Source organism: Oncorhynchus clarkii, chromosome 9, assembly GCF_045791955.1.
Source record: "Oncorhynchus clarkii lewisi isolate Uvic-CL-2024 chromosome 9, UVic_Ocla_1.0, whole genome shotgun sequence".
In the NCBI taxonomy this organism is placed as follows: Eukaryota; Metazoa; Chordata; class Actinopteri; order Salmoniformes; family Salmonidae; genus Oncorhynchus; species Oncorhynchus clarkii.
Genome location: NC_092155.1, coordinates 79,289,568 through 79,314,792, shown reverse-complemented (window position 1 = coordinate 79,314,792; position 25,225 = coordinate 79,289,568). Strand labels below are relative to the sequence as shown.

Below are 25,225 nucleotides of genomic sequence, written 5' to 3'. Positions count from 1 at the left end.
TTACTCCGTTACTGTTAATATATTATGTTATTATTATCCATGTTCCCTATAAACTGCGTGGGCGCACGGCTCCCCGGGACTTCAGCCCCGCGCAGAGATGTACGAGATTGAACTGTCTAGTTTTCCCTTTTAGTTAACACTATCAGCGTTTCCCTTTACTGTGCGAATTAGGATTGAATCAACGCAATATTAGCCATTTTCAATGCAACCACACTGAAAGAAAACAAACTATGCAAGAGATTTTTCTTCTAGGCAGAGAGAATTGGAGTAGGACTCTATTGTATTGACAGGCACGACATCAGGCACGACACAGGCCCATACTCTACACCGACCCATGCGCCATAACCAATCAGAGCTGCAGTATCCCTATATTCGGTCTTAAAGGGGCAGTGTTGTATTTTGAGACATGCTTGAATAAGCTAAGTAGCCAATAAGCGGAAGGTAGCAATAATGTGTCTGATTCTCTGTAATAATGGTATGAGAATAACAAGGCATTTTATTTTGTCAAGTGGTTTCTTGCATTTTTTATTTTTTTTATTTTACCTTTATTTAACTAGGCAAGTCAGTTAAGAACAAATTCTTATTTTCAATGACGGCCTAGGAACAGTTCTGCCTTGTTCAGGGGCAGAACGACAGCTTTGTACCTTGTCAGCTCGGGGGTTTGAACTTGCAACCTTCCGGTTACTAGTCCAACGCTCTAACCACTAGGCTACCTGCTGGTTACTAGTCCAACTCTCTAACCACTAGGCTACCTGCCGGTTACTAGTCCAACGCTCTAACCACTAGGCTACCTGCTGGTTACTAGTCCAACGCTCTAACCACTAGGCTACCTGCTGGTTACTAGTCCAACGCTCTAACCACTAGGCTACCTGCCGGTTACTAGTCCAACGCTCTAACCACTAGGCTACCTGCTGGTTACTAGTCCAACGCTCTAACCACTAGGCTACCTGCTGGTTACTAGTCCAACGCTCTAACCACTAGGCTACCTGCCGGTTACTAGTCCAACTCTCTAACCACTAGGCTACCTGCTGGTTACTAGTCCAACGCTCTAACCACTAGGCTACCTGCTGGTTACTAGTCCAACGCTCTAACCACTAGGCTACCTGCTGGTTACTAGTCCAACGCTCTAACCACTAGGCTACCTGCTGGTTACTAGTCCAACGCTCTAACCACTAGGCTACCTGCTGGTTACTAGTCCAACGCTCTAACCACTAGGCTACCTGCCGGTTACTAGTCCAACTCTCTAACCACTAGGCTACCTGCTGGTTACTAGTCCAACGCTCTAACCACTAGGCTACCTGCTGGTTACTAGTCCAACGCTCTAACCACTAGGCTACCTGCTGGTTACTAGTCCAACGCTCTAACCACTAGGCTACCTGCTGGTTACTAGTCCAACGCTCTAACCACTAGGCTACCTGCTGGTTACTAGTCCAACGCTCTAACCACTAGGCTACCTGCTGGTTACTAGTCCAACGCTCCAACCACTAGGCTACCTGCTGGTTACTAGTCCAACTCTCTAACCACTAGGCTACCTGCTGGTTACTAGTCCAACTCTCTAACCACTAGGCTACCTGCTGGTTACTAGTCCAACGCTCTAACCACTAGGCTACCTGCTGGTTACTAGTCCAACGCTCTAACCACTAGGCTACCTGCTGGTTACTAGTCCAACTCTCTAACCACTAGGCTACCTGCCGGTTACTAGTCCAACTCTCTAACCACTAGGCTACCTGCTGGTTACTAGTCCAACTCTCTAACCACTAGGCTACCTGCTGGTTACTAGTCCAACTCTCTAACCACTAGGCTACCCTGCCGCCCCAATTAAACAGCATTAAACAACACAAAAACATGTTTAGTCGCCTCCTCGTCTAAAGGACAAGTGGACGAACAGGTTGTCAATCCCGGCATGTTTGTTTCAACAGTCTCATGGAATGTAGGTCTGCATTGAACATTGACTGCTGCTGTAGGTTGAACGATAGAACGCCTATTTCCATGGTAAAATGCTATGGGATGCATTTTCTCCATTGTTTTTGATGGTAGGCTACTCTGGTAGGCCTACATTATGATGAAATAGCCAGAGCAGCCTACTTGACCACTGTTAAAACTAACTTAAAGTGGGTACAGCCTCAGTGTTCACAGTAAAACTGTAACTTAAAGCAGGTACAGCCTCAGTGTTCACAGTAAAACTGTAACTTAAAGCAGGTAGAGCCTCGGTGTTCACAGTAAAACTGTAAAACTGTAACTGAAAGCAGGTACAGCCTCAGTGTTCACAGTAAAACTGTAACTTAAAGCAGGTAGAGCCTCGGTGTTCACAGTAAAACTGTAACTTAAAGCAGGTATAGCCTCAGTGTTCACAGTAAAACTGTAACTTAAAGCAGGTAGAGCCTCAGTGTTCACAGGAAAACTGTAACTTAAAGCAGCTACAGCCTCGGTGTTCACAGTAAAACTGTAACTTAAAGCTGGTACAGCCTCAGTGTTCACAGTAAAACTGTACAGCCTCAGTGTTCACAGTAAAACTGTACAGCCTCAGTGTTCACAGTAAACGCGCGCCAGAAGTTGCACAGAATTTTCACAATGTTCAAGTTTGTGCTCAAAAGACCTGAAATTTGCTCAATTGCCGAAGGAACATGGATCACTATTATGTTTCCTTTAATACTGTATCGTTACTGTTCTGTCCTCTGCTTTCACTACTTTTGCATAGCTAAAAACGTGATTTTAACATCTGCTACTAAAAGTAAATTATGCCTGAGAAAAATAAACTTCAGTATTGTACTCTGTTTTTACCTGGCTGTCTGAAATGTTGAGGGGGGGTGATCTGTTATTTTTATTGTACAATATGACATCTTAGTATTTTTTTTCTTAAGGCTTTTCAAAATAAAGGTATTTTTAGGGTATTCAGGCTTGATTTGTATTTTATTTATCTGTCTTGAATGCGAGTTGTGTTGTCTGCATGTTTTCAATACAGAGGAATGTTTACAGACAATGGTTATCGGTTACCGGTCCTATCATGTCGTGGTATATTCACACCAGTTTAAAGATCCCTACTGATTGGATTGGCTAGTAGGGATGTTAATACCATATATTGTAAAACATTTTAATATGTCATATTTGGTATTCTAATACAAAGTACAGTGTCAAAACATGTAATAACAGTGTAATGGTAACGTGTTGTAGTACCTGCGATAACAGTGTAATAGTAACGTGTTGTAGTACCTGCGATAACAGTGTAATAGTAACGTGTTGTAGTACCTGCGATAACAGTGTAATAGTAACGTGTTGTAGTACCCGACATCGAAAGAGAAAGAAGAATAACGTAACAGTTTTACAATACTTAAAAAATTAAAAAAAATCCCATTCGTATGGATGTCCTGTCCTGCGTAAATTAACTTTAATGATTAACTGTCGTCCAATCATATTCCCGGAGAAAGAGTGTGTGCGTTGTATACACCAATCATATTGTCGAAACAACTGTCATGCACCGCCCAACTACACAAAATGAAGCCATTTTGCAAATATAATTTTTGGAGCTGAACTAACACACCCTCCTTCACTCAGTAGCTAGGGAACACATTACACCAGAAAACTTAACTTGAACGTGAGGAAGGTAAGATATTTATGATTTGCACAATAACGAGTGTTTTATTGCAATCGTCCATATGCTGTCTAAACTGTTCATTGAGGCTGGTCCCAAAGCTAATCGTGTTTACATTGGCTAACCACCTTCACCAACATCACTATCAGCTGGCACTAACTAAATATGACTTTTTCGGTTATATTCTCTGTGTTATGTTTGCAAGCGATCCGGGATATGTATCTGCAATTACAAATGATTATTCTGTGCATCAGTGCATGCAGGCAGTTCGCGGTGTCCCTGTCAGTCTGTGCTGGTTTCGTGTGTCCGACTGTCGGTCATCGAGGGTCAGTGGGTACAATGACGTCCTTTATTTACATCGGTGCCGGCTGGTCGATTCACTGCCCGTCTCTCAGTGGAGCTGTCAAATATTATGACAGACAAAAACAGAAAGACCCGTTTGCACATTTTTTTTTTTGCAGGCCATATAATAATTTGGTCAGGTAAAAATGTGTTTGACCTCGCATGTCACAAGCTGACATAATGGCAGGCAACTTTGTAGGCTTTTACATTAGAGATTTTCATAAAATCCATGAAAAAAAATGAAAATCTCTGTCAAACCTTAGCGCCCCCCTTTTGTCAATAGTGTGCAACTGCAGCTTGCAATTCAGAGCATTCCTGCATCTGCACGGAATGCCCTCCCCCAGCAACCTCATTGGTTCCTGCATGAACCCCCCCCTCCTCCCAGCAACCTCATTGGTTTCTGCATGAACCCCCCACCTCCTCCCAGCAACCTCATTGGTTCCTGCATGAACGCCCCCCCACCCCCCCACCAGCAACCCCATTGGTTCCTGCATGAACACCACCCCCCCAGCAACCTCATTGGTTCCTGCATGAACGCCCCCCCCCCCCCCCAGCTACCCCATTGGTTCCTGCATGAACGCCCCCCCCCCCCAGCAGCCTCATTGGTTCCTGCATGAACGCCCCCCCCCCCCCAACCTCATTGGGTCCTGCATGAACGCCCCCCCCCCCCAGCAACCTCATTGGGTCCTGCATGAACGCCCCACCAGCAACCCCATTGGTTCCTGCATGAACACCACCCCCCCAGCAACCTCATTGGTTCCTGCATGAACGCCCCCCCCCCCCCCCCCCCAGCTACCTCATTGGTTCCTGCATGAACGCCCCCCCCCCCCAGCAACCTCATTGGTTCCTGCATGAACGCCCCCCCCCCCCAACCTCATTGGGTCCTGCATGAACCCCCCCCCCCCCCAGCAACCTCATTGGTTCCTGTATGAATGCCCCCCCCCCCCCCAGCAACCCCATTGGTTCCTGTATGAATGCCCCCCCCACCAGCAACCCCATTGGTTCCTGCATGAACACCACCCCCCCAGCAACCTCATTGGGTCCTGCATGAACGCCCCCCCCCCCAGCAACCTCATTGGGTCCTGCATGAACGCCCCCCCCCCCCCCCCACCAGCAACCTCATTGGTTCCTGCATGAACGCCCCCCCCCCCCCCCCCAGCAACCCCATTGGTTCCTGTATGAATGCCCCCCCCCAGCAACCTCATTGGTTCCTGCATGACCGCCCCCCCCCCCCCCCCACCAGCAACCTCATTGGTTCCTGCATGAACGCCCCCCCCACCACCATCAACCTCATTGGTTTCTGCATGAACCCCCCCCCCCCCCAGCAACCTCATTGGTTCCTGCATGACCGCCCCCCCCCCCCCCCCCCCCCAAAGGCTGCAGGAGAACGAGGTGACATTATCAGATATAAAGGCTGCAGGAGAACGAGGTGACATTATCAGATATGAAGGCCGCAAGAGAACGAGGTGACATTATCAGATATGAAGGCTGCAGGAGAACGAGGTGACATTATCAGATATGAAGGCCGCAAGAGAACGAGGTGACATTATCAGAGATGAAGGCTGCAGGAGAACGAGGTGACATTATCAGATATGAAGGCTGCAGGAGAACGAGGTGACATTATCAGATATGAAGGCTGCAGGAGAACGAGGTGACATTATCAGATATGAAGGCTGCAGGAGAACGAGGTGACATTATCAGATATGAAGGCTGCAGGAGAACGAGGTGACATTATCAGATATGAAGGCTGCAGGACAACGAGGTGACATTATCAGATATGAAGGCTGCAAGACAACGAGGTGACATTATCAGATATGAAGGCTGCAGGAGAACGAGGTGACATTATCAGATATGAAGGCTGCAGGAGAACGAGATGACATTATCAGATATGAAGGCTGCAAGACAACGAGGTGACATTATCAGATATGAAGGCTGCAGGAGAACGAGATGACATTATCAGATATGAAGGCTGCAGGAGAACGAGGTGACATTATCAGATATGAAGGCTGCAGGAGAACGAGGTGACATTATCAGATATGAAGGCTGCAGGAGAACGAGATGACATTATCAGATATGAAGGCTGCAAGACAACGAGGTGACATTATCAAATATGAAGGCTGCAGGAGAACGAGATGACATTATCAGATATGAAGGCTGCAAGACAACGAGGTGACATTATCAGATATGAAGGCTGCAGGAGAACGAGGTGACATTATCAGATATGAAGGCTGCAGGAGAACGAGGTGACATAGCATATCTGAGGTACGACAAACTGATTGTTCACCCTCCCTCCCAAGGAGTTAGGAGGAGCGACAGACAAGTAATTACACACACACACACACACACACACACACACACACACTACCTGAGTATCTGCTGATTCATGTTTGGACCAATAAACACTGTAAATATACTAAAGAAAGGTCTGTTAATTTGTCACTGGCATATATATAGTTTAAGGCACAAAATTAATTAAATATGCTGTCTTGTGCAGTCAAACAATATTAAATTATTGGCAATATCAGAGACTCACTTGGGCTCTTCTATTGAGGAAGCTGAGATCTCTATACATGGATACAATATGTTCAGGAGGGACAGAAATAGATCTGGGGGTTGGAGTTGCAGTTTACATCCAGGATCATACTCCAGCTAAATAACATCGTCAGGACTTAATGTTGACTGGATTAGAGATACTGTGGGTACAGCTGCTATAGGCTCTATGGGTACAGCTGCTATAGGCTCTATGGGTACAGCTGCTATAGGCTCTATGGGTACAGCTGCTATAGGCTCTATGGGTACAGCTGCTATAGGCTCTATGGGTACAGGTGTATCTACCACGTGGGAAACCTATACTAGTTGGTTGCTGCTATAGGCTCTATGGGTACAGCTGCTATAGGCCACCTAGTGCTGATTTCAAATATCTTGATGGAATTTGCTAAATGTTGGAAAAGGTATCTGATGAAAATAAGAAAATATATTTTTTGGGGAGATATGAATATAGATTTAACACCAACTGAAACATATTTCTGTTGCCAATGTACAGTCGTGGCCAAAAGTTTTGAGAATGACACAAATCTTAATTTTCACAAAGTCTGCAGCCTCATTTTGTATGATGGTAATTTGCATACACTCCAGAATGTTATGAAGAGTGATCAGATTAATTGCAAAGTCCCTCTTTGCCATGCAAATGAACTGAATCCCCCAAAAACATTTCCACTGCATTTCAGCCCTGCCACAAAAGGACCAGCTGACATAATGTCAGTGATTCTCTCGTTAACACAGGTGTGAGTGTTGACGAGGACAAGGCTGGAGATCACTCTGTCATGCTGATTGAGTTCGAATAACAGACTGGAAGGAGGGTGGTGCTTGGAATCATTGTTCTTCCTCAGTCAACCATGGTTACCTGCAAGGAAACACGTGCCGTCATCATTGCTTTGCACAAAAAGGGCTTCACAGGCAAGGATATTGCTGCCAGTAAGATTGCACCTAAATCAACCATTTATCGGATCATCAAGAACTTCAAGGAGAGCGGTTCAGTTGTTGTGAAAAAGGTTTCAGGGCGCCCAAGAAAGTCCAGCAAGCGTCAGGACCATCTCCTATAGTTGATTCAGCTGCGGGATCGGGGCACCACCAGTACAGAGCTTGCTCAGGAATGACAGCAGGCAGGTGTGAGTGCATCTGCACACACAGTGAGGCGAAGACTTTTGGAGGATGGCCTGGTGTCAAGAAGGGCAGCAAAGAATCCACTTCTCTCCAGGAAAAACATCAGGGACAGACTGATATTCTGCAAATGGTACAGTGATTGGACTGCTGAGGACTGGGGTAAAGTCATTTTCGCTGATGAATCCCCTTTCCCATTGTTTGGGGCATCCGGAAAAAAGCTTATCCTCAGCCCTGTGTCATGCCAACAGTAAAGCATCCTGAGACCATTCATGTGTGGGGTTGCTTCTCAGCCAAGGGAGGGGGCTCACTCACAATTTGCCAAAGAACACAGCCATGAATAAAGAATGGTACCAACACATCCCCCGAGAGCAACTTCTCCCAACCATCCAGGAACAGTTTGGTGACGAACAATGCCTTTTCCAGCATGATGGAACACCTTGCCATAAGGCAAAAAGGATAACTAAGTGGCTCGGGGAACAAAACATCTATATTTTGGGTCCATGGCCAGGAAACTCCCCAGACCTTAATCCCATTGATAATTTGTGGTCAATCCTCAAGAGGGGGGTGGCCACACAAAAACCCACGAATTCTGACAAACTCCAAGCATTGATTGTGCAAGAATGGGCTGCCATCAGTCAGGATGTGGCCCAGAAGTTAATTAACAGCATGCCAGGGCGGATTGCAGAGGTCTTGAAAAAGAAGGGTCAACACTGCAATTATTGACTCTTTGCATCAACTTCATGTAATTGTCAATAAAAGCTTTTGACACTTATGAAATGCTTGTAATTATACTTCAGTATTCCATAGTAACATCTGACAAAAAATATCTAAAGACACTGAAGCAGCAAACTTTATGGAAATTAATATTCGTGTCATTCTCAAAACTTTTGGCCACGACTGTATATAACCTGACCAGATCGTTTACTAATAGGTCTGGTATTACATCGTCACGCCCCGACCTGAGATATCTCTGTTTTCTTTATATTTTGGTTAGGTCAGGGTGTGACTTGGGTGGATACGCTAATTTTGTATTGTCTAGTTTTTTTTGTTGCATGTCTAGGGTTTTGTAGGTCTAGGTATTTGTATGTTTATGGTGGCCTGATATGCTTCCCAATCAGAGTTAGCTGTTTATCGTTGTCTCTGATTGGGGATCATATTTAGGCAGCCATGTTTCCCACATTCTGTTGTGGGTTCTTGTCTATGTGTCGTTGCCTGTCAGCTCTCATTTGTATAGCGTCACGTGTCGTTTTGTTATTTTGGTTAGTTTGTTCAGAGTTCATTCTTATAAGTAAAGAATGTACGCGTACCACGCTGCGCCTTGGTCAGATTCATGCAACGAACGTGACACATCAACTTGGTATCGATCACAAGCTGTATCAGTGGCACTAGGTTACAATGATGATAACCTGGTTGAACTCACTAGGAACACTAAAATACCAGAGGTCCTAAGGTAATCTACCACAGGTCCTATAGAGGGTTCAATCAGGACTCACTCACTAGGAAAACTACAATACCTGGCCCTAAGGTAATCTACCACAGGTCCTATAGAGGGTTCAATCAGGACTCACTCACTAGGAACACTACAATACCTGGCCCTAAGGTAATCTACCACAGGTCCTATAGAGGGTTCAATCAGGACTCACTCACTAGGAACACTACAATACCTGGCCCTAAGGTAATCTACCACAGGTCCTATAGAGGGTTCAATCAGGACTCACTCACTAGGAACACTAAAATACCAGAGGCCCTAAGGTAATCTACCACAGGTCCTATAGAGGGTTCAATCAGGACTCACTCACTAGGAACACTACAATACCTGGCCCTAAGGTAATCTACCACAGGTCCTATAGAGGGTTCAATCAGGACTCACTCACTAGGAAAACTACAATACCTGGCCCTAAGGTAATCTACCACAGGTCCTATAGAGGGTTCAATCAGGACTCACTCACTAGGAAAACTACAATACCTGGCCCTAAGGTAATCTACCACAGGTCCTATAGAGGGTTCAATCAGGACTCACTCACTAGGAACACTACAATACCTGGCCCTAAGGTAATCTACCACAGGTCCTATAGAGGGTTCAATCAGGACTCACTCACTAGGAACACTACAATACCTGGCCCTAAGGTCATCTACCACAGGTCCTATAGAGGGTTCAATCAGGACTCACTCACTAGGAACACTACAATACCTGGCCCTAAGGTAATCTACCACAGGTCCTATAGAGGGTTCAATTAGGACTCACTCACTAGGAACACTAAAATACCAGAGGCCCTAAGGTAATCTACCACAGGTCCTATAGAGGGTTCAATCAGGACTCACTCACTAGGAACACTACAATACCTGGCCCTAAGGTCATCTACCACAGGTCCTATAGAGGGTTCAATCAGGACTCACTCACTAGGAAAACTACAATACCAGAGGCTGGCCCTAAGGTCATCTACCACAGGTCCTACAGAGGGTTCAATCAGGACTCACTCACTAGGAACACTACAATACCTGGCTCTAAGGTAATCTACCACAGGTCCTACAGAGGGTTCAATCAGGACTCACTCACTAGGAACACTAAAATACCAGAGGCCCTAAGGTCATCTACCACAGGTCCTATAGAGGGTTCAATCAGGACTCACTCACTAGGAACACTAAAATACCAGAGGCCCTAAGGTAATCTACCACAGGTCCTATAGAGGGTTCAATCAGGACTCATTTGTGGATGATATTAAGAAAGTTAGAAGTGTGTGGTGAGGATGATCCTGAAATGGCACTAAGTTTGTTTATGAAGTTATTTATGAGTATAGCTGATAAACACGCCCCTTTAAGAAGTTATTTATGAGTTTCGCTGATAAACACGCCCCTTTAAGAAGTTATTTATGAGTTTCGCTGATAAACACGCCCCTTTAAGAAGTTATTTATGAGTTTCGCTGATAAACACGCCCCTTTAAGAAGTTATTTATGAGTTTCGCTGATAAACACGCCCCTTTAAGAAGTTATTTATGAGTATAGCTGATAAACACGCCCCTTTAAGAAAATGCACTGTGAGGTCAAACGGATTGATGATGAGCTGAGAAATGTCATGATGCCAAAAAAAGTAGCAGATAAATCTGGCACTTTTTGTTTGATTGGCAAAGTTATTGTAAATTAATACATCTTGTGACCAAACTAAACAAAGGAAAGAAGGAGGGATTCTATCAGCACAACATTGATGAAGTGAAGGATGATGGGAAAAAAACTGTGGAGAACGTTGAACACTATTATGGGTAGGAATTCAAACGTGTCAGCCTCTTTTGTCGAATCAGAGGGTATATTTATTACTAAATCAGACGACATCGCAAACTACTTTAATGAATATTTTTTTAAGGCAAAGTGGACAAGTTGAGGAATGCTATGATTCCATGTCATATACCCCTATAAAAGATTGTATCATGAAGGAGAGGCAAGGCAGGTTTGAATTTCATCAAGTTGAAAAGGAAGAGGTAGAAAGGATGCTGTTGTCACCTGGTACAGATAACCTAGATGCCAAATTGCTTAGAGTTACAGCTAACCAAATATCAGCCCCAATCTCTCCTATTTTTAAAAAGTGCTTGATGTATGGGGTGTGCCCAGAAGTCTGGAAAGAGTCAAAGGTTATTCCACTACCTAAGGATAAAAAAATATGCATTTACATACACTGAATTAGTATTTGGTAGCATTGCCTTTACATTGTTCAACTTGGGTCAAACGTTTTGGTTAGCCTTCCACAAGCTTCCCACAATAAGTTGGGTAAATTTTGGCCCATTCCTCCTGACAGAGCTGGTGTAACTGAGTCAGGTTTGTAGGCCTTCTTGCTAGCCCACGCTTTTTCAGTTCTGCCGACAAATTTTCTACAGGATTGAAGTCAGGGCTTTGTGATAGCCACTCCAATACCTTGACTTTGTTGTCATTAAGCCATTTTGCCACAACTTTGGAAGTATGCTTGGGGTCATTGTCCATTTGGAAGACCCATTTGCATCCAAGCTTTAACTTCCTGACTAATGTCTTGAGATGTTGCTTCAATATATCCACATAATTTTCTTGCCTCATGATGCCATCTATTTTGTGAAGTGCACCAGTCCCTCCTGCAGCAAAGCACCCCCACAACACGATGCTGCTACCCCCGTGCTTCACGGTTGGGATGGTGTTCTTCGGCTTGCAAGCCTCCCCCTTTTTCCTCCAAACATAACGATGGTTATTAAGGCCAAACAGTTCTATTTTTGTTTCATCAGACCAGAGGACATTTCTCCAAAAAGTATGATCTTTGTCCGCATGTGCAGTTGCCTGCAACATCTTCACAAGGTCCTTTGCTGTTGTTCTGGGATTGATTTGCACTTTTCGCATCAAAGTACGTTCATCTCTAGGAGACAGAACGCGTCTCCACTCCCTAAGCTGTATGACGGCTGCGTGGTCCCATGGTGTTTATACTTGCGTACTATTGTTTGTACAGATGAATGTGGTACCTTCAGGCGTTTGGAAATTGCTCCCAAGGATGAACCAGACTTGTGGAGGTCTACAATTGTTTTTTTGAGGTCTTGTCTGATTTCTTTTGATTTTCCCATGATGTCAAGCAAAGAGGCACTGAGTTTGAAGGTAGGCCTTGAAATACATCCACAGGTACACCTCCAAATGATGTCAATTAGAAGCTTCTAAATGTTGGAAGCTTCTAAAACCATGACATCATTTTCTGGAATGTTCCAAGCTGTTTAAAGGCACAGTCAACATAGTGTATGTAAACTTCTGACCCACTGGAATTGTGATACAGTGAATTATAAGTGAAATAAGGCTGACCGGAACATATTCCAGTCGGCGTGATCAAAACAATCTTGAAGCGTTGCTTCCGGTTGGTCGGAAAAGCGTGGAATGGTTCTCGTCACTGGTACATCCAGTTTTAGTTTCTGCCTGTAAGACGGAAGGAGCAAGATGGCATCGTGGTCGGATTTGCGCTAGGAGGGCGCGGGAAGAGTAGCAGTGGTCGAGGGTATTGTGCATGCGTGTAGCGCAATTAATATGCTGGAAAGAATTTAGGTAGACTTGTTCTCAAATTTGTTTTGGTAAAATCCCCAGCTACAATAAATGCAGCCTCAGGATGTATGGTTTCCAGTTTGCATGTAGTCCAGTGAAGTTCCTTGATGGCCGTCTTGGTGTCTGCTTGAGGTGGAATCTATACAGCTGTGACTGTAACTGACGAGAATTCTCTTGGTAGATAAAATGGCAGGCCCTTGATTGTAAGGAATTCTAGATTGGGTCAGCAGAAGGACTTGAGTTCCTGTATGTTGTTATGATTACACCATGAGTCGTTAATCATAAAGCATGCACCCCTGCCCTTCTTCTTCCCAGAGAGGTGTTTATCTCTCTCTGATGTTATTTCTATTTCCTGTCCAGTCATATGGTCGATCGCATTAGATGTTATTTCTATTTCCTGTCCAGTCATATGGTCTATCGCATTAGATGTTATTTCTATTTCCTGTCCAGTCATATGGTATATCACATTAGATGTTTTTTCTTGAAGGTGGATTGGTCAAGAGTTCCATTCAACTATGGCTCGATATAAAACTGTGTATTTAAGGCCATTTGTCCTTGGCTTGGGTTGTCTTAACTGCCCTGAATTTGCCTGTCTGGTTTGGTGGTTATGCGTGTTTTTTTTACCAATGACCTGCCACTGGCATTAAACAAAGCATGTGTGTCCATGTATGCTGATGATTCAACCATATACGCATCAGCAACCACAGCTAATGAAGTCACTGAAACCCTTAACAAAGAGTTGCAGTCTGTTTTAGAATGGGTGGCCAGTAATAAACTGGTCCTGAACATCTCTAAAACTAAGAGCATTTTATTTGGTACAAATCATTCCTTAAGTTCTAGACCTCCCCTGAATCTGGTAATGAATGGTGTCACATTGGTGTTGCTGCTGAACAAGTTGAGGAGACTAAATTACTTGGCGTTACCTTAGATTGTAAACTGTCAAGGTCAAAACATATAGATTCAATGGTTGTAAAGATGGGGAGAGGTCTGTCTGTAATATAGAGATGGGGAGAGGTCTGTCTGTAATATAGAGATGGGGAGAGGTCTGTCTGTAATAAAGAGATGGGGAGAGGTCTGTCTGTAATATAGAGATGGGGAGAGGTCTGTCCCTAATAAAGAGATGGGGAGAGGTCTGTCTGTAATAAAGAGATGGGGAGAGGTCTGTCTGTAATATAGAGATGGGGAGAGGTCTGTCCCTAATAAAGAGATGGGGAGAGGTCTGTCTGTAATAAAGAGATGGGGAGAGGTCTGTCTGTAATAAAGAGAGGGGGAGAGGTCTGTCTGTAATAAAGAGATGGGGAGAGGTCTGTCTGTAATAAAGAGATGGGGAGAGGTCTGTCTGTAATATAGAGATGGGGAGAGGTTTGTCTGTAATAAAGAGATGGGGAGAGGTCTGTCTGTAATATAGAGATGGGGAGAGGTCTAGCCATAATAAAGAGATGGGGAGAGGTCTGTCTGTAATAAAGAGATGGGGAGAGGTCTGTCTGTAATAAAGAGATGGGGAGAGGTCTGTCTGTAATAAAGAGATGGGGAGAGGTCTGTCTGTAATAAAGAGATGGGGAGAGGTCTGTCTGTATTTTAGAGATGGGGAGAGGTCTGTCTGTATTTTAGAGATGGGGAGAGGTCTGTCTGTATTTTAGAGATGGGGAGAGGTCTGTAATAAAGAGATGGGGAGAGGTCTGTCTGTATTTTAGAGATGGTGAGAGGTCTGTAATAAAGAGATGGAGAGAGGTCTGTCTGTAATATAGAGATGGGGAGAGGTCTGTCTGTAATATAGAGATGGGGAGAGGTCTGTCTGTAATAAAGAGATGGGGAGAGGTCTGTCTGTAATAAAGAGATGAGGAGAGGTCTGTCTGTAATAAAGAGATGGGGAGAGGTCTGTCTGGGAGAGGTCTGTCTGTAATAAAGAGATGGGGAGAGGTCTGTCTGTAATAAAGAGATGGGGAGAGGTCTGTCTGTAATATAGAGATGGGGAGAGGTCTGTCTGTATTTTAGAGATGGGGAGAGGTCTGCCTGTAATATAGAGATGGGGAGAGGTCTGTCTGTAATAAAGAGATGGGGAGAGGTCTGTCTGTAATAAAGAGATGGGGAGAGGTCTGTCTGTAATAAAGAGATGCTCTTCTTTTTTTGACGCCACACTCCAAAAAGCAAGTTCTGCAGGCTCTAGTTTTGTCTAATCTTGATTATTGTCCAGTCATATGGTCCAGTGCTGCAAGGAAAGACCTAGTTAAGCTGCAGCTGGTGCAGAACAGAGCGACACCTCTTTCTCTTCATTGTAATCAGAGGACTAATATTATTACTATGCTGCCAGTCTCTCTTGGCTAATAGTTGAGGAGAGACTGACTTCATCACTTCTTCTTTTTATAAGAAACATCCATGTGTTGATGTGTTGATGTGTTGAAAATCCCAAATTGTTTGCATAGTCAACTTACACACAGCTCTGACACACACACTTACCCCACCAGACATGCCACCAGGGGTCTTTTCACAGTCCCCAAATCCAGAACACATTCAAGAAAGCGTACAGTATTATATAGGGCCCTTATTGCATGGAACTTCCTTCCATCTCATATTGTTCAAACAAACAGCAAACCTGGTTTCAAAAAACAGATAAAGCAACACCTCACGGGACAACGCCTCTCCCCTATTTGACCTAGATAATGTGCCTGTATGCATTGATATGTAGGCCAAGTATGCCGTTTTAAAAATATATGTAGTGCTGTCCTTGAGTTGTTCTTGTCTATTAATGTTCTGTGTTATGTCATGATTCATGTTCTGTGTTCTGTGTTCTGTGTTCTGTGTTCCGTGTTCCGTGTTCTGTGTTCTGTGTGGACCCCAGGAAGAGTAGCTGCTGCTTTTGCAACAGCTAATGGGGATCCTCATAAAATACCAAATATGGACTAACTGGCCTGAAAAATACTGTTTTTTGTTGTTGAAAAATATAACATTCCTAAAGAAAATCATAAGACTGGATAGTAATTTGTTTTCAACGTGAAGCCATGAGAGATCCTGATGCGTTTGGATCATATTCATACGGATAGAGCAATGAAGAGATAATCTACCAGCCCTGTTTAGAGCAATGAAGAGATAATCTACCAGCCCTGTTTTAAGCAAAGAAGAGATAACCTACCAGCCCTGTTTTGAGCAGAGAAGAGATAATCTACCAGCCCTGTTTTGAGCAGAGAAGAGATAATCTACCAGCCCTGTTTTTAGCAATGAAGAGATAATCTACCAGCCCTGTTTTGAGCAGAGAAGAGATAATCTACCAGCCCTGTTTTTAGCAATGAAGAGATAATCTACCAGCCCTGTTTTGAGCAGAGAAGAGATAATCTACCAGCCCTGTTTTGAGCAGAGAAGAGATAATCTACCAGCCCTGTTTTGAGCAGAGAAGAGATCATCTACCAGCCCTGTTTTGAGCAGAGAAGAGATAATCTATCAGCCCTGTTTGAGCAATGAAGAGATAATCTACCAGCCCTGTTTTGAGCAGAGAAGAGATAATCTACCAGCCCTGTTTTGAGCAGAGAAGAGATAATCTACCAGCCCTGTTTTGAGCAATGAAGAGATAATCTACCAGCCCTGTTTTGAGCAGAGAAGAGATAATCTACCAGCCCTGTTTTGAGCAGAGAAGAGATAATCTACCAGCCCTGTTTTAAGCAATGAAGAGATAACCTACCAGCCCTGTTTTGAGCAGAGAAGAGATAATCTACCAGCCCTGTTTTGAGCAGAGAAGAGATAATCTACCAGCCCTGTTTTGAGAAGAGAAGAGATCATCTACCAGCCCTGTTTTGAGCAGAGAAGAGATCATCTATCAGCCCTGTTTTGAGCAATGAAGAGATAATCTACCAGCCCTGTTTTGAGCAGAGAAGAGATAATCTACCAGCCCTGTTTTGAGCAGAGAAGAGATAATCTACCAGCCCTGTTTTGAGCAATGAAGAGATAATCTACCAGCCCTGTATTGAGCAGAGAAGAGATAATCTACCAGCCCTGTTTTGAGCAATGAAGAGATAATCTACCAGCCCTGTTTTGAGCAATGAAGAGATAATCTACCAGGATGGACAGTACTCTAAGTGTGATGGGACCAGGGATTGACCATATAACTGGACAGTACTCTAAGTGTGATAGGACCAGGGATTGACCATGTAACTGGACAGTACTCTAAGTGTGATAGGACCAGGGATTGACCATATAACTGGACAGTACTCTAAGTGTGATAGGACCAGGGATTGACCATATAACTGGACAGTACTCTAAGTGTGATAGGACCAGGGACAGTACTCTAAGTGTGATAGGACCAGGGATTGACCATATAACTGGACAGTACTCTAAGTGTGATAGGACCAGGGATTGACCATGTTACTGGACAGTACTCTAAGTGTGATAGAACCAGGGATTGACCATATAACCAGACAGTACTCTAAGTGTTATAGGACCAGGGATTGACTATATAACTGGACAGTACTCTAAGTGTGATAAGACCAGGGATTGACCATATAACTGGACAGTACTCTAAGTGTGATAGGACGAGGGATTGACTATATAACTGGACAGTACTCTAAGTGTGATAGGACCAGGGATTGACCATATAACTGGACAGTACTCTAAGTGTGATAGGACCAGGGATTGACCATATAACTGGACAGTACTCTAAGTGTGATAGGACGAGGGATTGACTATATAACTGGACAGTACTCTAAGTGTGATAGGACGAGGGATTGACCATATAACTGGACAGTACTCTAAGTGTCTGTTTCAACAGGACACTGCAGTGAACCAACCGACTGCATAGCAATGTTCTGGCAGCCAGCGGCAGGTAGATAGCCAACCTAGCTATCGTCTGTCTCTCTGTGTCTTTCTAGTGTACCTCTTAGCCCGTTTACCTGCGTGTGTGTCTACTGTACCTCTGTGTGTGTGTGTGTGTGTGTGTGTGTGTGTGTGTGTGTGTGTGTGTGTGTGTGTGTGTGTGTGTGTGTGTGTGTGTGTGTGTGTGTGTGTGTGTGTCTACTGTACCTCTGTGTGTGTGTGTCTTCTGTACCTCTGTGTGTGTGTGTGTGTGTCTCCTGTACCTCTGTGTGTGTGTGTGTCTTCTGTACCTCTGTGTGTGTGTGTCTCCTGTACCTCTGTGTGTGTCTACTGTACCTCTGTGTGTGTCTACTGTACCTCTGTGTGTGTTTACTGTACCTCTGTGTGTGTCTACTGTACCTCTGTGTGTGTGTGTGTCTACTGTACCTCTGTGTGTGTGTGTGTGTGTGTCTACTGTACCTCTGTGTGTGTGTGTGTGTGTGTCTACTGTACCTCTGTGTGTGTGTGTGTGTCTACTGTACCTCTGTGTGTGTGTGTCTTCTGTACCTCTGTGTGTGTGTGTGTGTCTACTGTACCTCTGTGTGTGTGTGTCTTCTGGACCTCTGTGTGTGTCTACTGTACCTCTGTGTGTGTGTGTCTACTGTACCTCTGTGTGTGTGTGTGTCTACTGTACCTCTGTGTGTGTGTGTCTACTGTACCTCTGTGTGTGTGTGTCTTCTGTACCTCTGTGTGTGTGTGTCTACTGTACCTGTGTGTGTGCGTGTGTGTGTGTGTCTCCTGTACCTCTGTGTGTGTGTGTGTGTGTGTGTGTGTGTGTGTGTGTCTACTGTACCTGTGTCTACTGTACCTGTGTGTGTGTGTGTGTGTGTGTCTACTGTACCTCTGTGTGTGTGTGTGTGTGTGTGTGTCTACTGTACCTCTGTGTGTGTGTGTGTGTGTGTGTGTGTGTGTGTGTGTGTACTGTACCTCTGTGTGTGTGTGTGTGTCTACTGTACCTATGTGTGTGTGTGTGTGTGTGTGTGTGTGTCTACTGTACCTGTGTGTGCGTGTGTGTGTGTGTGTCTCCTGTACCTCTGTGTGTGTGTGTGTGTGTCTACTGTACCTATGTGTGTGTGTGTGTGTGTGTCTACTGTACCTGTGTGTGTGTGTGTGTGTGTGCGTACTGTACCTCTGTGTGTGTGTGTGTGTGTGTGTGTGTACTGTACCTCTGTGTGTGTGTGTGTGTGTGTGTGTGTGTGTGTGTGTGTGTGTGTGTACTGTACCTCTGTGTGTGTGTGTCCTGTACTACTCCTGTAGTGTCTGATAACTATCCCTTGCTGTCTAAGAGGTCTATATTTAGATCCATGCGTTATTCAACAAGCTTTTAGTAATTTAGTTCCCACGGCCGACAGACGGACTGGCAGTGTCTCTCTCCGAGTGTAGCAGGCCGGCCTGCTGTAGCCTCTGCAGGTTGCTATTGGTCTCATTCACGGCCTGTAGCATTACGTTGTGCAGAATGATCACCTACCAATACCAGAAGTCAAATGTACAATTGGGACTGTTGTGCTTTCAGGGTGTAGAAATGCTGCGACTGTAACAGACGAGGAGGAGAGAGAGGACTAGAGAGGAGGAGGAGGAGGAGAGAGAGGAGACGAGAGAGAGAGAGAGAGGAACAGACAGTCAGAGGACCAGTATGGACTATGACAGAAGGTGAGTAAACTTCTGTCTTCACTTCTACTGTACCTTTTCTATAGACGGGATACCTGACAACGTCATGCCTTATTGATGCCCCCGGCATCACAGGGGTAGAAGGTCATGGTTGGACAAGATGACGCCGACAGCCCTGTTTTCTAGCTCCTAGTCAACTTTATAGTATTTATTTATTTTTATTATTATGTATTTGTTTTTCTTACATTATTCCCTGTATTATTACCTACAGCCAGGAAATAACTTTTGGACATTAGATCGGCGGTCAGTCGCCAGAAATCGAGCAGAAATTCCACTTCCTGACCTGGATCCTTTGTTTGAACTTCTAGAGTTGAAAAACAACCTCCAGGCCACCAGACTGTTAAATAGCAGTGGTGGGAAAAGTTCCCGATTGTTATATTTGAGTAAAAGTATAAGTACCTTAATAGAAAATGACTCAAGTAAAAGTGAAAGTTACCCAGTAAAATACTACTTGAGTAAAAATCTAAAAGTATTTGGTTTTAAATATACTTAAGTATCAAAAGTATAAATATAAATAAATTCTAATTCCTTATATTAAGCAAACCAGACGGCACACACTCCAACACTCAGACATCATTTACAGATAGCCAGGGGAACACTCCAACACTCAGATATCATTACAGATAGACAGGGGCACACTCCAACACTCAGACATCATTTACAGATAGCCAGGGGAACACTCAAACACTCCGACATCATTACAGATAGCCAGGGGAACACTCCAACACTCAGACATCATTACAGATAGCCAGGGGAACACTCCAACACTCAGACATCATTTACAGATAGCCAGGGGAACACTCCAACACTCAGACATCATTACAGATAGCCAGGGGAACACTCCAACACTCAGACATCATTACAGATAGCCAGGGGAACACTCCAACACTCAGACATCATTACAGATAGCCAGGGGAACACTCCAACACTCAGATATCATTACAGATATCATTTACAGATAGCCAGGGGAACACTCCAACACTCAGACATCATTACAGATAGACAGGGGAACACTCCAACACTCAGATATCATTACAGCTAGCCAGGGGAACACTCCAACACTCAGATATCATTACAGATATCATTTACAGATAGCCAGGGGAACACTCCAACACTCAGACATCATTACAGATAGACAGGGGAACACTCCAACACTCAGATATCATTACAGATATCATTTACAGATAGCCAGGGGAACACTCCAACACTCAGATATCATTACATATATAATTTACAGATAGCCAGGGGAACACTCCAACACTCAGATATCATTACAGATATCATTTACAGATAGCCAGGGGAACACTCCAACACTCAGATATCATTACAGATATCATTTACAGATAGCCAGGGGAACACTCCAACACTCAGATATCATTACATATATAATTTACAGATAGCCAGGGGAACACTCCAACACTCAGACATCATTACAGATAGCCAGGGGAACACTCCAACACAGACATCATTACAGATAGCCAGGGGTACACTCCAACACTCAGACATCATTACAGATAGCCAGGGGAACACTCCAACACTCAGATATCATTACAGATATAATTTACAGATAGCCAGGGGAACACTCCAACACTCAGATATCATTACAGATAGCCAGGGGAACACTCCAACACTCAGATATCATTACAGATATCATTTACAGATAGCCAGGGGAACACTCCAACACTCAGACATCATTACAGATAGACAGGGGAACACTCCAACACTCAGATATCATTACAGATATAATTTACAGATAGCCAGGGGAACACTCCAACACTCAGATATCATTACAGATATAATTTACAGATAGCCAGGGGAACACTCCAACACTCAGATATCATTACAGATATCATTTACAGATAGCCAGGGGAACACTCCAACACTCAGACATCATTTACAGATAGCCAGGGAAACACTCAAACACTCAGACATCATTACATATAGCCAGGGGAACACTCCAACACTCAGACATCATTTACAGATAGCCAGGGGAACACTCCAACACTCAGACATCATTTACAGATAGCCAGGGGAACACTCCAACACTCAGACATCATTACAGATAGCCAGGGGAACACTCCAACACTCAGACATCATTACAGATAGCCAGGGGAACACTCCAACACTCAGACATCATTACAAATAGCCAGGGGAACACTCCAACACTCAGACATCATTTACAGATAGCCAGGGGAACACTCCAACACTCAGACATCATTACAGATAGCCAGGGGAACACTCCAACACTCAGACATCATTACAGATAGCCAGGGGAACACTCCAACACTCAGACATCATTACAGATAGCCAGGGGTACACTCCAACACTCAGACATCATTTACAGATAGCCAGGGGAACACTCCAACACTCCGACATCATTACAGATAGCCAGGGGAACACTCCAACACTCAGACATCATTACAGATAGCCAGGGGAACACTCCAACACTCAGACATCATTTACAGATAGCCAGGGGAACACTCCAACACTCAGACATCATTACAGATAGCCAGGGGAACACTCCAACACTCAGACATCATTACAGATAGCCAGGGGAACACTCCAACACTCAGACATCATTACAGATAGCCAGGGGAACACTCCAACACTCAGATATCATTACAGATATCATTTACAGATAGCCAGGGGAACACTCCAACACTCAGACATCATTACAGATAGACAGGGGAACACTCCAACACTCAGATATCATTACAGCTAGCCAGGGGAACACTCCAACACTCAGATATCATTACAGATATCATTTACAGATAGCCAGGGGAACACTCCAACACTCAGACATCATTACAGATAGCCAGGGGAACACTCCAACACTCAGACATCATTACAGATAGCCAGGGGAACACTCCAACACTCAGATATCATTACAGATATAATTTACAGATAGCCAGGGGAACACTCCAACACTCAGACATCATTACAGATAGACAGGGGAACACTCCAACACTCAGATATCATTACAGCTAGCCAGGGGAACACTCCAACACTCAGATATCATTACAGATATCATTTACAGATAGCCAGGGGAACACTCCAACACTCAGACATCATTACAGATAGACAGGGGAACACTCCAACACTCAGATATCATTACAGATATCATTTACAGATAGCCAGAACACTCCAACACTCAGATATCATTACATATATAATTTACAGATAGCCAGGGGAACACTCCAACACTCAGATATCATTACAGATATCATTTACAGATAGCCAGGGGAACACTCCAACACTCAGATATCATTACAGATATCATTTACAGATAGCCAGGGGAACACTCCAACACTCAGATATCATTACATATATAATTTACAGATAGCCAGGGGAACACTCCAACACTCAGACATCATTACAGATAGCCAGGGGAACACTCCAACACAGACATCATTACAGATAGCCAGGGGTACACTCCAACACTCAGACATCATTACAGATAGCCAGGGGAACACTCCAACACTCAGATATCATTACAGATATAATTTACAGATAGCCAGGGGAACACTCCAACACTCAGATATCATTACAGATAGCCAGGGGAACACTCCAACACTCAGATATCATTACAGATATAATTTACAGATAGCCAGGGGAACACTCCAACACTCAGACATCATTACAGATAGACAGGGGAACACTCCAACACTCAGATATCATTACAGATATAATTTACAGATAGCCAGGGGAACACTCCAACACTCAGATATCATTACAGATATAATTTACAGATAGCCAGGGGAACACTCCAACACTCAGATATCATTACAGATATCATTTACAGATAGCCAGGGGAACACTCCAACACTCAGACATCATTTACAGATAGCCAGGGAAACACTCAAACACTCAGACATCATTACATATAGCCAGGGGAACACTCCAACACTCAGACATCATTTACAGATAGCCAGGGGAACACTCCAACACTCAGACATCATTTACAGATAGCCAGGGGAACACTCCAACACTCAGACATCATTACAGATAGCCAGGGGAACACTCCAACACTCAGACATCATTACAGATAGCCAGGGGAACACTCCAACACTCAGACATCATTACAAATAGCCAGGGGAACACTCCAACACTCAGACATCATTTACAGATAGCCAGGGGAACACTCCAACACTCAGACATCATTACAGATAGCCAGGGGAACACTCCAACACTCAGACATCATTACAGATAGCCAGGGGAACACTCCAACACTCAGACATCATTACAGATAGCCAGGGGTACACTCCAACACTCAGACATCATTTACAGATAGCCAGGGGAACACTCCAACACTCAGACATCATTTACAGATAGCCAGGGGAACACTCCAACACTCAGACATCATTACAGATAGCCAGGGGAACACTCCAACACTCAGACATCATTACAGATAGCCAGGGGAACACTCAGACATAATTTACAGATAGCCAGGGGAACACTCCAACACTCAGACATCATTTACAGATAGCCAGAGGAACACTCTAACACTCAGACATCATTTACAGATAGCCAGGGGAACACTCCAACACTCAGACATCATTTGCCCTTGTTGCTATACATCACACTGTTCTTACTTTATATAAATCCTCTCTCTCTCTCTCTCTCTCTCTCTCTCTCTCTCTCTCTCTCTCTCTCTCTCTTTCTATTTCTCTCTCTCTCTCTCTCTCTTTCTATTTTCTCTCTCTCTCTCTCTCTCTCTCTCTCTCTCTCTCTCTCTCTCTCTCTCTCTTTCTATTTCTCTCTCTCTCTCTCTCTCTCTCTCTCTCTCTCTCTCTCTCTCTCTCTCTTTCTATTTCTCTCTCTCTCTTTCTCTTTCTTTCTCTTTCTCTCACTCCTTTAACTGAAGGGGGGGTCGGGGAGACCGCATGGGTCGCTATGGCAACAACAGCTCCTCCGACCACGACTACCGAGACATGGATTACCGGGGCTACGGATCGGAAGAGGCGGAGCTGGGGACAGGATATGACCTCAGAGCCGGTGCCGGCCGCAGCGACAAAGCCGACCAACCGGCGGGCGTCCGGGAGTTCACGACACCAGCCCGTTTCCACGACCAACGGCCAGGGTTCCGTCAGAGGGGTGGTCGGAGCGGTAAAGGGTTCCCATCGCCCTGCGCCCCTCGATCCCTGGTCTTACCCCTGCCAGAGGTAGCCCTGCCCAGGCTGCAGAGAGAGGAGAGAATGGGAGAGGCATCCAGGAGAGACTTTCAGAGCTTCAGGCCCAACTCAGAGGGTAGAGGAAGGGGGGGAGGAGGTAGAGGGGGAGGAAGAAGAGGAAGGGGAGAGAGGGGATACCCTGAGAACAATGCCTCTCACCTGGGGGAGAGAGAGGGAGACTGGGGGAGGATGGAAGGAGGTGCAAGGGGAGGTGTCACCCCTGCTGGACAGGAGGAGTACAGCACCCTGAGAGGAGGACCAGGGGAGGAGGACATGTTCCTCAGGGGGGGAGGACAAGGGAAGGAGGAGAGGTTCCTCGGAGGAGGAGGACCAGGGGAGGAGGAGAGGTTCCCCAGAGGAGGAGGACCAGGGGAGGAGAGGTTCCTCAGGGGAGGAGGACCAGGGAAGAGAAAGGTGGGATGATCCAGTCAGCTCATAGTTTAGGATACAAAACCATAAGCAGTAAGGCCCGAGGGGGTGTGGTATATGGCCAACATACCACGGCTAAGGGCTGTTCTTATGCACGACGCAACACGGAGTGCCTGGACACAGCCCTTAGCCGTGGTATATTGGCCATATACCACAAACCCCCCTAGGTGCCTTATTACTATTATAAACTGGTTACCAATGTAATTAGAGCAGTAAAAATACATGTTTTGTCATACCTGTGGTATATGGTCTGATATACCACGGCTGTCAGCCAATCAGCATTCAGGGCTCGAACCACCCAGTTTATAATATATAATAGACCTATAATAGATGTAAAACTAGAATAGGATATTTTTTTAAGTATTTTAATGTTAGTGGAAGAAGTAGTGATTGTAGTAGCTAGTAACATGTGACTGTCCATAGGGTTTCTCCGTGGGCTCTCCAGAGGATGACTGTGGTGGTGGTGGCAAGGGCCCGGGGCTGCTAGGGG

General features: G+C 44.7%; 1 protein-coding gene across 1 annotated transcript; it reads left to right on the top strand.

The window, feature by feature from the left end:
* Positions 1-3,514: 3,514 nt before the first annotated feature.
* Positions 3,515-24,729, top strand: LOC139417633 (protein FAM98A-like). Its single transcript, XM_071166840.1, has 3 exons — positions 3,515-3,601; positions 18,981-19,117; positions 24,000-24,729. Exons 2-3 carry the CDS (start codon positions 19,101-19,103, stop codon positions 24,727-24,729), a joined length of 747 nt encoding a protein of 248 aa, XP_071022941.1. The 5' UTR covers positions 3,515-3,601; positions 18,981-19,100.
* The last annotated feature ends 496 nt before the right edge of the window (positions 24,730-25,225 follow it).